The following is a 15,261-nucleotide window of genomic DNA, read 5'->3' on the forward strand; positions in this document are numbered from 1 at the left end:
AACTATTATACCTAGTACCTATACATTGGCAAGATGGATTTTGTTAGAGAAGTAATTATTTTTTTTTTATTTTTTATCTGCATTAAAAATTGATCAGGTAGTATAGATGATTTCCGCAAATATGTTACCCCCGGTTCGTTATTAGTGTATGTTATGTCACGGCCGCGACTCGCCGCCTCGGACCGGTCCCGCGAGCCTGTTTTTGCTCGGATATCGTTTTTTTTTTTATACGAGATGCCGTGTTATGCCGGAGGGTGTACCACTCGTAGTAATGAGCAACCCTAAACCGGATGGCTGCTAGGGTTGCCATTTCACAAGTAATCGTATGTGCTGATACACGATATGTACTAATAAAACTAGCTAGTACTGCCTGGTACTGGTGCCTGTTGAATGTCGTTTAAAGGAAAAAAAAAATTATTAGCTGATACCCGTGACTTTGTCTGCGTGATGTTTGTTATTCCTGTTTAGTATATATCTATGTATGTATCTACTTATTTATTATATCTGGAAATACTGGACTAAAAATTAACAAGTGTAGGTAGGTTGTATTATATATTAAGCTGTATTAGTTACTACAGTTTTTTAACTATCCCACGGGAATTCTTTAATTTTCCGTGATTAAAAGTATCTAAAATGTTGACTGGGGATGTAAGGTACCACCATGCAAAATTTCATTTAAATCCAACGGCCCATACACACAGAGAAACAAAACAATTTGAAAAAATCTGGATGTGTTATATTTTACTTTTAACATCCCCCTGACTCGGTTTTTAGTGATTTTCTCTATGTACAGACATCCGACCTCTACAATTTTATTATATATATAGATTATCATTGTCGCCTTTCTATCCCCATCTCATATCGTCCGGAGTTCTGCGTGATATTTCATTATATATATTTATTTACTACATCAGTCCCCCTGACTTTACCTTTATCATCATCATCATAATTTCAGCCATTATCCGTCTACCGCTGGTCAGGCTGCTCCTTTACATTTTTTTTTTATAAAACTTAGAATGGCAAACAAGCTGACGGCCCACCTGATGGAAAGTGGTAACCGTCGCCTATAGATATGAATAGTACCATGGACATAACAGATTCCTGAGGACTCAGGTGTTATTCCTCCGTACCCTATAAATTCACGCCATATTCCACCCTTCAAACCGAAACACAACTGCTTCACGGTTGAAAAACGAATGGGACAGAGGTACCCAAGCAATCGACTTTTGTACAAAATCTCCCTCTGGTAAAATTTTACATTTATTATATTTAACATTAACTTTCATAATATTCAGAATTCTTAAATTAATTGGGTGGTATCATGGGCGAAACAGTATACTCTGTTATGTCCATGGTACTGCTCATGTCTATACGCGACAGTTACCATTTTCCATCAGGTGGGCCGTCAGCTTGTTTGCCATTCTAAAATGCTAAGTTGTATAAATAAAATTGTTCATTCTCATTAGACATTTTTTTTAGGTGATACATTAATAATTGTAACAAACAAATAGGTAGATATAACGTATAATATATTTGAATAGATAAATTTAGAAATCCAGTAAATACTTATTGGGTGTCCCTCAGCTCCCACCATCCAGCTACGATCCTATTCATCAGCTGTCGATAATTTGAGTTTACAATATCATCTAAATCTTAAAAAAAATATTTAAATTTTAATGCACACTAAAATTCTATGTACATTTGGCGGACTTAACACCGGACGGTGTCCTCTACCAGTCAACCATTGGGCAAATTATTATTAACAATGTCGTTTAATATTTCTATCGAAATAATGCCAATGCCATAGCAACTCTACTGTTACAGCCACAAGATTTCCAAGTCCCCAACCCACCGCGCGCGATCATATCTCAATATTTTTGAATTACAAACTAGTTCTCTAGGCTATACGAGTCAAGTGCACGTGTACAGCACGGTTGAGTGGACAGTGGACAAGCTAACGGCAGACAGCTGCCGTCCCCGTCGTAATTTCTGTTCCGTTTCTGAGCTCTATTGGGCGGCACGGGACGGATCCGCCGGCGTTCGTTTGTTTCGGTTACGTAATGCGCATCAGCTGTTTAACGAGCATATAGTGGACGGCGGTAGCCTCGCGAGCACCTCGGAGGTCGGCAACCTACCACCGCTGCCACCTTATCGCCAGTAGAACTCTCATTTGAACGATAACGCGCAACATCAGAATTTATTTGCCTTAAAAACTGTGCCACTCGAGATTACAGGCTTTATTTAAAAATATAGCTCTGATAACGGTCAGGCAGTGATGGATGACATCATTGTAATGATTGTAAATTGCTGTGTCGTGTTGTTTTAATATTTAATACCATTTCTTTTGTACAACTGGCGTTATGGGTATTATATATATAAAAGTATATAGGTTTTTTTTTTCTTTTATAGATTCTCTGCTCGTGAAAAAAAAAGTGATTTTTATCGTATTATTATAATATAAGATTCTATTATTATTGATCAAGCCAAACAATAGGTTTTTTATGTTACAAAAATGGTATTCAAATATAAAATATTGTCTTACCTTATTAAAATATTATCTTGAAGTTGATTAAAGATCTATTAACTCTATTGCTAGCAATATACCTTACCAGATCGATCTCCAAGCAGTCCTTTTGGAAACCAAAGTGGAAACTTGGTTAATTCCTAAAGAATAATGATAAGTCGATTGCTTAGGTACCTTTGTCCCATTCGTGTTTCAACCGTGAAGCAGTTGTGTTTGCATAGCTGTGTTTCGGTTTGAAGGGTGGGATATGACGTGAATTTACTGTGTACAGAGGAATAACATCTGAGTCCTCAGGAATGGTAACGCATGGGGGGTATCATGGGCGAAACAGTATACTCTGTTATGTGCATGGTACTGTTCATGTCTATAGGCGACAGTTACCACTTTCCATCAGGTGGGCCGTCAGCTTGTTTGCCATTCTAAGTTGTATAAAAAAAATTATCTGCCTTCATCCTCACCTCTCAGCTCGTACTGGTACCGCACCAGTATATTTCTATAGTGCAGACGGGTTTACCATTTCATTACACCTATTAATAAAAAAAAACCATTCAACATTCACATTTCACAAGTCAACATGACTATATACAATATAATGATTTGACATATTATTATTATGCAACTTAGAATGGCAATCAAGCTGACGGCCCACCTGATCAAAAGTGGTAACCGTCGCCTATAGACATGAGCAGTACCATGGACATAACAGAGTATACTGTTTCGCCCATGGGTTGCCATTCCTGAGGACTCAGGTGTTATTCCTCTGTACCTTTTAAATTCACTGTCATATCCCACCCTTCAAACCGAAACACAGCCATGCAAACACAACTGCTTCACGGAAGAAACACGAATGGGACAGAGGTGGCCAAGCAAACGACTTTCGTACAAAGTCTCCCTCTGGTAGACACACGTTTAAGGCACACAGATTATAGTAACTATTTATCATAAAACAACCAATGATAATGATGTTTTCCTGTCATTCCTCATCAGGGATATAAAGTTCATAGGAGACACTTCGATTTATGACGACCATGATACCTTAAATCTTGATGATACATCGGTAGATGAAGAGTTGTTTGTGTCTTTGTGTTTTGTTCTAAACATAGACTCACACATCGAGTATGAACAAATCTGATATTCGAGAAGCAGCTATATCCACCAAGAACAGGGATCTGAAAGAAATAGAAAACTGAAGTATCTAATTAGGTAGCAAATTACTGAGCAAATTACGCCATAAAATTATGAGTAATTAACGTACTCCTCGAGAATGTCCTAAATTTCTGAATAGAACAACTGACGGGGCATAAATGATTTTGCCCTATAAGGGATCTATTTTTCTCATTGGTAGAACAATTATCATATCTCTGAAGTTGGAGCAAACGATAAGTGGAATTCCATTAAAATCGGTCAAGACGCTTCGGAAATTAGCGTGAACGAACATCATGACTCGGGTTTTTCTATAAAGATTATCATGAGTTTGCGATTTTTTTTTTAATAAATGAAAATAGAATGGGAGTCCACCTGCGCTATCGGTTTATGCTGGCGGAGCACCAGTAAGAGATGATGGCAGGTGAGGAAAAAGCAGATCAGTGGACTCATCTTGATGAATTCCTCAAAAATTTACCACAACGGTTTCCAAGGTCGACCAGTTAGGGTATATTACCAGTAATGGGCCTGTTAAATCTCATCACTAACTATCCCTTTCCCCCCGATATTGCGACGTGGAAACATCGGGCGACGGAGGGGGGGAAGGGATTGTTAGTAATGGGGCCAAATAGCACCATTACTAGCAATATACCCTAGACCTCCACGCGGTTCCTCCTGGAAACATCATTGAATTCATCAGGATGAGTTAACTGACCTGTTTTCATCCTCATCAGTCATCTATCACTGGTGCCCCGCCAGTGTATACCGATAGCGCAGACGGGGTTACCATACCATTATCACCCATTAAAAAAACATGATTTCGGTGCGACGTGGCGTGGCACCGCTGCGATAGGCCAACTATAGGCTAGACTCGGCCGCGAGCTGAACTGCGAGGTGCAAGCAATAGGTATCTCGCGGGCGTTCACCTCTGAACCGAAACCAGGTCGAGGAGAGGAGGTTACCGCACCGCACCGCCGCGCGCCTTGCCACTCGTCACACTAGCCACTTGCGCCGCACGCCGGCGCCGCGCCGTGCGGCCACGCTCTCGATGCACTTCAAACTTCTTCTTCTTTTACTTTTATTATTATCAATACATAATAGAATAACTAATCCTCTAAATTTGATTACGACAGAATACTGTTTAGCATTAAATCCGCCTTTTGGACCATGCAATACGGATGGTAAATAAATAAATGGACTAATAGGTTTTGCTCTGCAAAAACTAATGACAAATGGTTGAATTTAGAATGACATTAAGTTTTGCAAGAAAAAAGGCATCCTCAATAGCTATAGAATGAATATGGAACTAGCAAGAGAGTGAAGCCTATGTATGTGAGGGCTCAGCATATCCACAAAAAATAATTGATTAGCGCTTCCTTTTGGAAATCGCTTAAAACAATTTTCATGCTGCAATATGATCAGTTGTACGACGATTTACCACCAACACCTCGTAACTGACATTTATAAAATAGTTGTAATCATTCTTTCTAATTTGCCTATTTCCTTTATGTTATTTAAAGAAATATTTTTTTACACTAATAATTGTTAATTTTAAACATTCCCATTATATTTTAAATACAGTATCAAAATACAAACATAAATTTTTAAACAAACCTTTCTGCACGTGTTCACCCCTATTATTAATAAGCAATCGAATTAGAACGCTATACATAGACATCCACACACCAGCAGCTTCCAACCTTGGCCGTGCTTTATGCGCACAATTCCCCAACATCCATGTAACGAGCAATTCTAATGAAAGATTGTCTCGATACAAGGATTGATAAAAGCCAGTCGTGATCGCCTAATAGGTCTCACGAACTAGTCGTGGAGTTTGCAAATTGAAAGAAAAGTAAACAGTGGTGGTCTCGCTCGCGCTCGGTCACAATAGCTCGCGTGTCAATAACCTCTGGCGAGATATGGACCTTTTGCGGTGGCAACGAATGTTAAGTTTGTGCTGCTACAAATGTGCCTCGGCGGAAACATTGGCGGCTATGAGCGTTCACACGCACAACTATTGCAATCGCTCAGTTATCTGTCATTTTACCGAAAAAAAAATAACAATTTTCAATAGTTCTAGAAGATTATTGAAAGAGTGCTTTCATAGCGAACTGAAAGGTTACTTTTCCAATAACATTGTTATTAACATAATATCACCATAACTGGTATTATGGGAATTTTTACTAGTAAAAGCAATATATGAATTACCTTGTACCAACGGCAACGCATGGGAGCTATCATGGGCGAAACAATATACTCTGTTATGTCCATGGTACTGCTCATGTCTATAGACGACGGTTACCACTTTCCATCAGGTGGGCCGTCAGCTTGTTTGCCATTCTAAGCTGCTTAAAAAAACCAAAACATTTAATGGTAGATTTATGTGTACAATGGTCTGCAGTTAATATTTTACTTTCCTATCAATACTCTGCACTCGTAGTTCTACCATTAGGAGAAAGAGGAGTATGTTCTCGTGTCTGCTACCTGTAGAAGAATTTAGTAGGAGCGACAGAAAACGTCGCAGATTTCTATTTAGACATAATATTGAGAATTGTTTAATTATCTTTGAAAAGCCTCATCACGTACAGACGATGGTATAAAAACTATGAACATTCTTAATAAATCGTTAGTGAATTAGCGATCCGGCGAGTCGGTGTGAGAGGTCGTCGGCCGACTACTACAATAATTCGTTCAGCTGAAACTAGGGCGGTCGCGCTCATTACAGTTCCCATATGGGTGTTGCTTGCTAGCTCAGTTTGCCCGTGTTCTTTGCGGTGACAATTCGATGTCGCACATCGAAGGTAACCACGTACATGTATCATCTAAATAACATGACCAAATTTTACAATAGTCACAGAAAAATTATAAATTTGAATCGATTCTAAATCAAATGTTACCGAAACTACTCCAACACAATTTTTTTTTATACAACAATAGCCAAAATTCTGCTAACTGCACCTATTTTTATAAATATTTTAAATCTCAGAAAAACCAGATTGACTTTCATGTATTCTTAACGAGAATACTTTAAAAACTATCTGGAACCTAAGGGTTCCAGCGCTTCTTTTCTTCAGCGCTTTATTTTTCTTACAGTTAATTATAATGTTTGCTTAAGAAACTTTTGTTATTTTTTAAATGTCAGTTACAAGATTTTGGCCGTTAACCGTCAAAATGACCATTATAAATAATAACTAAACAAATAGTTTCAGATTCTCAACAAATGTTTTGTTTTATTTTCGTTTTTGTAAATGAATTAATGCCACACTATCTCACCAATTCCTTGCCTCTTAATCAGAAAACACTAAAATACTAAAATTTAGATTTCATTTCTTAATTTGCCATACTGAGAATCGAATACCTAGCCTAAACTCACTACGCCACACTATTATGGACAAGTCGATAGCGGAGTTGCAATAGTTGGAAACCTTTGAAATTGACAAAAAAAAATATTTATTTGCATAATTGTATATATATTATTCATTAGTATATCCACATTGGTACTATATACAAAATATTGCGCAGGCGCATGTGTGCACGTGTGTGTGTAGTACTAATGATATTAAAACGTAGGCAGGTTCGGCTCCACATCAATATTTATAACGCTAAACATTTAAACATCCATTTTGCATTTTAGTTGAAATAACGTAAATCCCAATATTGTATGCGCAGAACGCTGTTCTTAATAAATATCTATTAATCATAGTTAAACATCACATGCAATTAAGAATTCTATTCTTTTTAACCAGCGGTTTCTAAAGTGAATTCCGCGAAACCTAGGGGTTCCGTAAAAAAGTTACCAGATTCCTGTGAAATTGTTTATACAGTGAAACAATTTCATTTTTTACTAAAAAACTTAAAGGAAACTAATAAAGTGTTATACTTTTAAAATATTTCTAATTAACGCTTTTTCCTCAGGAATGGCAGCGCATGGGGGGTATCATGGGCGAAACAGTATACTCGGTTATGTCCATGGTACTGCTCATGTCTATAGGCGACGGTTACCACTTTCCATCAGGTGGGCCGTCAGCTTGTTTGCCATTCTAAGTTGTATAAAAAAAAATTATATGGATGTATATTTTTTTATTTATATTAGTGCGCCATCTACCCTTTTTTTTTCTTACTTTTCTCAATGTCTTCCACCCAAAGGTTGTCTGGAGAGATTGCTTAGCGATAAGGCCGTCTTTTGTATAATTCCTCATTACAATTAAATTTTATTTACTATTTTTGTAAATGGTGTAATAAAGTGTAAATAAATAAATAAATATGGAGTTCCATAATATAAAAGGTTTTTTTTTATGGGTGAAAATGGTATGGTAACCCCGCCTGCGCTAACGGGATAGGCTGGCGGAGCACCAGTGAAGGGTGATAGATGAGAATGAAAACAGGCCAGTTAGCCCATCACGATGAATTCATCAGGAATTAACCATGATAGTTTCCAGGGGGAACCGCGAGGAGGCCGACCTGGTTGGGTATATTGCTAGCAATAGGATTCTCAGTCTCCATTACTAACAATTCCTTTCCCCCCAATAAAAGGTATTTGTTGGGCGTTCCGTTATCTTAAAAGTTTGGAAATCCTGCATTAAATAACCCTATGTCCTGTAACGATACGGATTAGAGATAAATCATAAAACATACATTGAAACTGCGTAGAGATGTTGCATCCATGTGCATCTTCTACCGAATTTATCATGAAAACTGCTCTGAGAAATTGTTCGGATTGATACCCGCTGCTGATTTTCAGCACCGCACAACCTGCCACAAACTAAAGTTCCATCCTAAACCATCTGGATAAGAAAAGAGCATATTCCTTTTTAAAAGGCCGGCAGCACGCCTGCAATGCCTCTGGTGTTGTGGGTGATCATGGGCGGCGGTAGTCGGCCAACAGTTGAACCAAATTGTAAAGAGAAACATCTATTTTTATAACGGTTGAAACCATATTAAACCATTGTATCATGCTTTATTAATCTATTCCATGTATATATGTGTATACCTATGTAGTAACACTTTTTTTTTTTCAATTCTTTCATTCAATTTAAAGGAGCAGCCATTGTAAAATTTCCCATTCCCACAATGATAAAAAAATCACATTATATGTTAATATTTACTTGGCTTGACGCAGCATTTACAGAGACGCTGCGTGCTCGAGATGGTAAACTAACGGAAATAATCGAGTATTTTCAATTTATATTGTATTTCTAGTGGTCCTTCTACACTGAGTATTATTTCTTAGATGCTTTACGTTTACTCGGTAGTCGTACAAACGGGAACCTGGGATCCAACAAAAGCACCTCGAGGTACGTCGTGTGGTTTTTAGTGCGTACGAATCCCACACACCCCAGCTGCCCTCCCTTCGGCAGATGGGACGGTCTTTCCGAAGATATCCCACACGAGAAGAAAAAAAAAAGATGCTTTACGTTACTTACGGTGGTGTCAGAGATACATTACCTATCCAGAAAAAATCTCAATTTCTTTACAAAACGTGTCTGCAAGTGCAAGAGATATAAGGAGAGTAATATTGTAGCATTTTATCCTATACGCACATTTTTTTTTAATGGATGATAATGGAATGGTAACCCCGTCTGCGCTATCGGTATACACCGGCAGGGCACCAGTGAGGGATGATAGGTGAGGATGAAGCAGATCAGTTAGCCCATTGTGACGAATCTAACAATAAATCATTCACGATCGTTTCCAGGGGGAACCACGAGGAGGTCGACCTGACAGGGTATATTGCTATCAATAGGGCTACTAGTCCCCATAACTAACAATCCCTTCTCCCCCCCCCCCCCACACACACACACACACATTAACTTCGAGTAATTGTTTTTGTGTAACATATTTGTTTACATCGCCATCACTTTTGTATATAAAAACCCTTTAAAACTAAAGAGGATCAATATTTAATGGATGGCTGAACGTTCGAAGGTTATTGATAAATCACATGGGGCCCATTAGTGACATTCGAGTGTAGCTATTCATTAAATATAATCACGAAAGTTACAGTTTTCAGTATTGGAATCCATTCGTCAAATTCTAAAATAGAACTAACGATATTTCCACTTGTCGGTTTTTTTTTTGTGTATGGGTGATAATGAAATAGTGACCCCACCCGCGCTATCGGTATACACCGGCGGGGCACCAGTGAAGGATGATAGGTGAGGATGAAACAGGTCAGTTAGTCCATCGTGACGAATTCAACATGAATTGTTCACGATGGTTTCCAGGGGGAAGCACGTGGAGGTCGACCTAATAGGGGATATTGCTAGTAACGGGGCTGTCAAACTCCATTGCTAACAATCCCTTTTCCCCCGTCCACTTGTCGGTTCTAAGTATGTTATTTAATTTGAAATTTGTTTGTGTTTTTGTATGGTGTTACTTATTCATAATCTTGATGGCGCGGGCTAGGTGATGAGGTGCTAATTGAAAATCAGCGTTTCTGCTTTTGCATGAACCTTAAGCTGAATTAGCATCCTTCTTCTTTACCATAACACTGTCTGATTTCTACTACTCTTTATATATAAATGGAAACTTTTTTTCTATATTTTATTTATTTATTTATTTTTATGTTGTCATTACTTATAATCTAAGTATATGTAAATGTAATGGTTTTTTCCCAAAGAGGGTTGACGTCAGGCAGGTCGCCGGTCGTAAAATTAAAAACCAAATCTTTTTGTAATATGGATAAAACCATATTACGCCGACCCCAAATGATTGGGATAAGGGTAGGAAGATGATGATGATGATGTAAGTGTTATGGTTTATTGAAATAAATTTTCATTCATTTATTCATTCAAATTATTGATACGACTTGGGTAACAATGTAAACTCAGATCGACCAACTGAAAGATATAAAGATAATAGTTCGTTAATGGTTATAAATATTGATTTACTGACGTGTGCCTCTGTCTGTCCGTTGCAGTTGATTACTGCACAGACGTCATCATGAAGTGGAACGACGTCACGGATATCAGTAAGTACTCTGGACGCATTGTCCCATCACATTGTTGGTTTAATTGACACATTTTACCAGAGGGAGACTTTGTACAAAAGTAATTTGCCGACCTCTTGGGTTTTGGTACGTCTGTCCCATTCATTTGAAACATGTTTCCACAAACAAATTTCCCATTCGTGTTTCTACCGTGAAGCAGTTGTGTTTGCATAACTGTGTTTCGGTTTGAAGGGTGGGATATGGCGTGAATTTACAGGGTACATAGGAATAACACCTGAGTCCTCAGGAATGGCAACGCATGGGGGTATCATGAGCGAAACAGTATACTCTGTTATGTCCACGGTACTGCTAATGTGTATAGGCGCCGGTTACCGCTTTCCATCAGGTGGGACGTCAGTTTGTTTGCTATTCTAAGTTGTATAAAAAACGCAATTTTCAATATTAACACTGTGTTTAGTGACTACATTTGAATTACATATTAAAACAACAGTCGAATTATACGACAAATAAGCGATAGACGTAAATGCTCGTTTGTTATTACGGGATGCGAGAACAAGATAACCGATGGGATAATTTGCTCGCAAGTCCAAATAATGGTTGTAAAAATAATTGTACACGACATTCTTGCGGACGTATTGGTTTTGGCAACGTTCACGGGGATCGTTGGCAAGGTTGCCACTAGTACTACTAGAGAGTAGATGATCACTACTCGACGTAGTTGTGTGCATCGCCACGCAGACTGCTGTGTGCGCACTGCGTACGCCACGCAAGCCGCACCGATGCGTGCCCGCGCGCGGATGTTAAAGGTCATGTCAATTTAGTTTAATTGAAAAGTAAACAAATCCCAAGCAATTTTAACATATTATCACACAATCGCCGACTGACTTGATTGAATTAGTAATTTTGAAGGTACTGGAAAACGAATGGTGTTTCTTAGTACATACTGTTTGCTGTTTATGTACATACACCACCCACGCGCTATCGTTCGAATTAAAGTTGTGTGCAATCACCTCGCAGGCCACTTCCTGGTTGGTTGCTTTGATTTTCAATGTGGTGATCCTTGATCTTAGCGTCCCAGTAGTACTTATATGAACGGACGGTGACGCAACTTTGTCGTGTCTAAGTGTATTTTTTTTTATACAACTTAGAATGGCAAACAAGCTAACGACCCACCTGAAGGAAAGTGATAACCGGCGCCTATAAATATGAGCAGTATCATGGACATAACAGAGTATACTGTTTCGCCCATGGTACCCCCCCTTCCGTTGCCATTTCTGAGGACTCAGGTGTTATTCCTCTGTACCCTGTAAATTCACGTCATATCCCACCCTTCAAACCGAAACACAGCCATGCAAACACAACTGCTTCACGGTAGAAACACGAGTGGGACAGAGGTACACAAGAAATCGACTTTTGTACAAAGTCTCCCCCTGGTAAGTAATCAATTAGTTCAACTAGTCTTCATAATTAATGCCAATGAAGCTTGTATCGTCTGTTTGGTTATTTCCATTATCGATGTCCTGTAAATTTAATCGACCAAAAATATTTTAATTGGTTTACCTTTAAGACCTATGCTTACGAGAACAGCGGATAAAATTGTTCATTCCAACAATATACTCGAATTATGTTAATTTTTAATATAGTATTTTATTTATCCTATGATGAAATAACTTTCTTTCGTTATTTAAATATTTGTGTACCTATATATAAGTTGGAAGGAGTTGGTGTCGTGTCGTATCAAGAGGTGAAGAGACTCGCTGTAAATCGTAGTGAGTGGCAAGAGCTCCACCGACAAGAGCGCAGCTCTTAAATGGATAGATAGATATAAGTATACTTTAATATCTGCTTAATAAAATAATACATATATTAAACTAAACTTTACAATATATACTTATAAGTATTCCATTCCGTTCGTTTTGCTACCCGGCATGAATAATGCAAGTGTAACTGTAATATTTAAGAAAAATAGCTCCAACTTATTAGGATTGAGATAATTGGCAATGACTTCGGGAAGATGACTGTTGTCGCCTGACGATGTATACAAACAATGATAGGGTCATTCATACAGAAATAGTGCGGAAGGGAGCGCTGCGAACGGCGGAGGACGCGCGGCTGCGCGGTGCGGCGGCGGCTCGGCGCTGCAAGAGGGCTGGTTATAGATAAATATAGAATGGATGCAATGGATGTGCTTATCTCATTTTATGCTGTCCATCATAAGTCAAGACCTTCTCTTTCGCTCCTTTGATACCACAGTATTTGATTGATAGACACATTTGTTTCGTATTAAGATGTGTTTTTTTCTATTTGGAACATTATTAAGATCGATTCACTGTAAATATAAATGGATGCATCTTTTTTTATTGGATGAAAATGGTACGGTAACCCCGCCTGCGCTAACGGGATACACTGGCGGGGCACCAGTGAAGGGTGATCGATGAGGATAAAAACAGGCCAGTTAGCCCATCATGACAAATTCACAAGGAGTTAACCATGATAGTTTCCAGGGAGAGTCACGAAGAGGTCGACCTGGTTGGGTATATTGCTAGCAGCGGGATTCTTAGTCTCCATTACTAACAATCCCTTTCCCCCCAAGTGGATGCATTATATCTAGTTATTTGTAATACCCAAGTCGAATGTGTATAAGAAATTTTGTTTGGAGCTAATTGGACAAAACCTAAATTGCAGGATTAAGTTAATTTAGAACTTGCATGGACATAATTTAAAATATATCTGCGTATTGTCAGAGTATAAATAATAGTTCGAGTTAAATCGTCGTTATATGGTATTTTGGCAAAATATGACATTGTTATTAAATTAAAACCTATGGTAATTATATGTATTAAAATCTATGGTATTTTGGCAAAATATGAAATTGTTATTAAATAAAAACATTTCTTAAGTTCGTAGTGGTGCCCACTACGACTTCGTGCATTACATCTCCACACCATCTTGTGATGGTGTGAAAGTGATGTCTTCGTAAATCACTCTCTAAAACGCCTATTTTCTACTGAAATTATTGAACATCTAAAATTTACTTTTTTTTTGTTATACAACTGGCAAACAAGCTGACGGCCCACCTGATAGAAAGTGGTAACCGTCGCCTGTAGACATGAGCAGTACCGTGGACATAACAAAGTATACTGTTTCGCCCATGATACCCCCCATGCGTTGCCATTCTTGTGGACTCAGATGTTATTCCTCTGTACCCAGTAAATTCATGCCATATCTCACCCTTCAAACCTAAACACAGCCATGCAAACACAACTGCTTCACGGTTGAAACACGAATGGGACAGAGATACCCAAGCAATCGACTTTTGTACAAAGTCTCCCTATAGTAAAACTAATAAACTTATAAAAAAGAAGCAAAGAGTCGACTCCCATTCATTACTTGTAAAGCATTCACTTTGCATTTTGGATTGTGACTAGTAAGCAACACGGTAGACAGAAATTATGAAGTTGAAACGAAAATCTCTACTGTGATCCAATACGACACAGGCCAAGCACGCGTGACGCGATGACCATTTAACAATAATAAAAAGAAAATACGGGAAATCCATATGGGAAAAATTAAAATTACAATTTAGTTTCTACATTGATTTACGTTACATTTGCTCCTTCCACTTTAACCGGTAACGACGAAAAATTCGGCCTTGAATTTATAAAGAACACGCTATTGCCAAATCTCTAGATGTTTTCATTAAGGCAGATGCAATTCGTTTTATTTTAAATCGGCATTTTGGCAACGGTAGCCGCTGATTCGGTTGTACATTTCATACATTTTGTAAAACCATACTGATTTTCTAATCAATCGTTTATCGGACGACGATTTGTATGCAAATACGAATACCAACAAACAACTGTAATTAAGCATAAATATACAATTACACGAACCGGCCAGGCGGTGAGAAATCGATGAAAATGACGTCGTTGTAATGTTGCCTATTGGACTTCAACAACAACTGGTGGTTGAACAATTTGAAAAGTTTCTAACAGTCTTTATGTTGAAGTCATGTTTATTTGAACGTGACGAGTCGGCGGCCATGTTGCGCGCGCGCCGAATTGCAGATTACATCACTGTGCAAAAAAACGTGCGCGTGCAGTGCAGTGGGGGGGGGGGGGGGGGGGGAGTTTGATGGGAGTGCTGCGCGCGATGGTCTCGGCGGTAGGGCGCGGGCGGCGGCGGGGAGGGCGCTCGCTGTGGCTCGCTTTGACGGCCTTGGCCTTGCTCGAGCTACGGCCAAGGTGAGCATTCAACGTTATACCGCAATTATACATGCGCCCACAAGTCTGCCGGTACACATTAACCGCCGCATATACATACATACATACAGGAACCAGAAAAACGTACCTCGATCATTGTAATAATCAATCGAGCCAGTGGGCCGCAGTGTGCCGGCTACGAGAAATCCTGTGCAGTATGAGTAACGAGAAACGATTTCATGCGGCCACTTGAATTGGAAGAGCAAACACTGGTTTTGACGCCTTTCCCGCGTCTGTTAGATCAACATACAACCATCTCGAGAACAGGTTTCCAATAATTAAGTTGTCGGTGGGCACTCGGCTCTAAAAGGTTCCACCTAAAAGCAGTTTTCTAAATGAGCTGCTACCATATATGTAACGTTTGTACAGAGAAGCCACCGGCA

General features: G+C 38.9%; 1 protein-coding gene across 2 annotated transcripts in view; it reads left to right on the forward strand.

The window, feature by feature from the left end:
- LOC113512314 (proline and serine-rich protein 2) overlaps positions 1–15,261 on the forward strand; it is a 50,284-nt gene that overhangs the window by 20,824 nt on the left and 14,199 nt on the right. Inside the window, exon 3 of one of the 2 annotated variants that reach the window (XM_052899128.1) lies at positions 10,587–10,637. The exons of the other annotated variant lie outside the window; for it this stretch is intronic. Coding sequence (XP_052755088.1) covers positions 10,587–10,637 — 51 coding nt within the window. The remainder of the gene's footprint in view (positions 1–10,586; positions 10,638–15,261) is intronic. 2 annotated transcript variants of the gene reach the window in all.

This window comes from Galleria mellonella, unplaced genomic scaffold (genome assembly GCF_026898425.1).
Source record: "Galleria mellonella isolate WM207_F2 unplaced genomic scaffold, CSIRO_AGI_GalMel_v1 utg56, whole genome shotgun sequence".
Taxonomy (NCBI): Eukaryota; Metazoa; Arthropoda; class Insecta; order Lepidoptera; family Pyralidae; genus Galleria; species Galleria mellonella.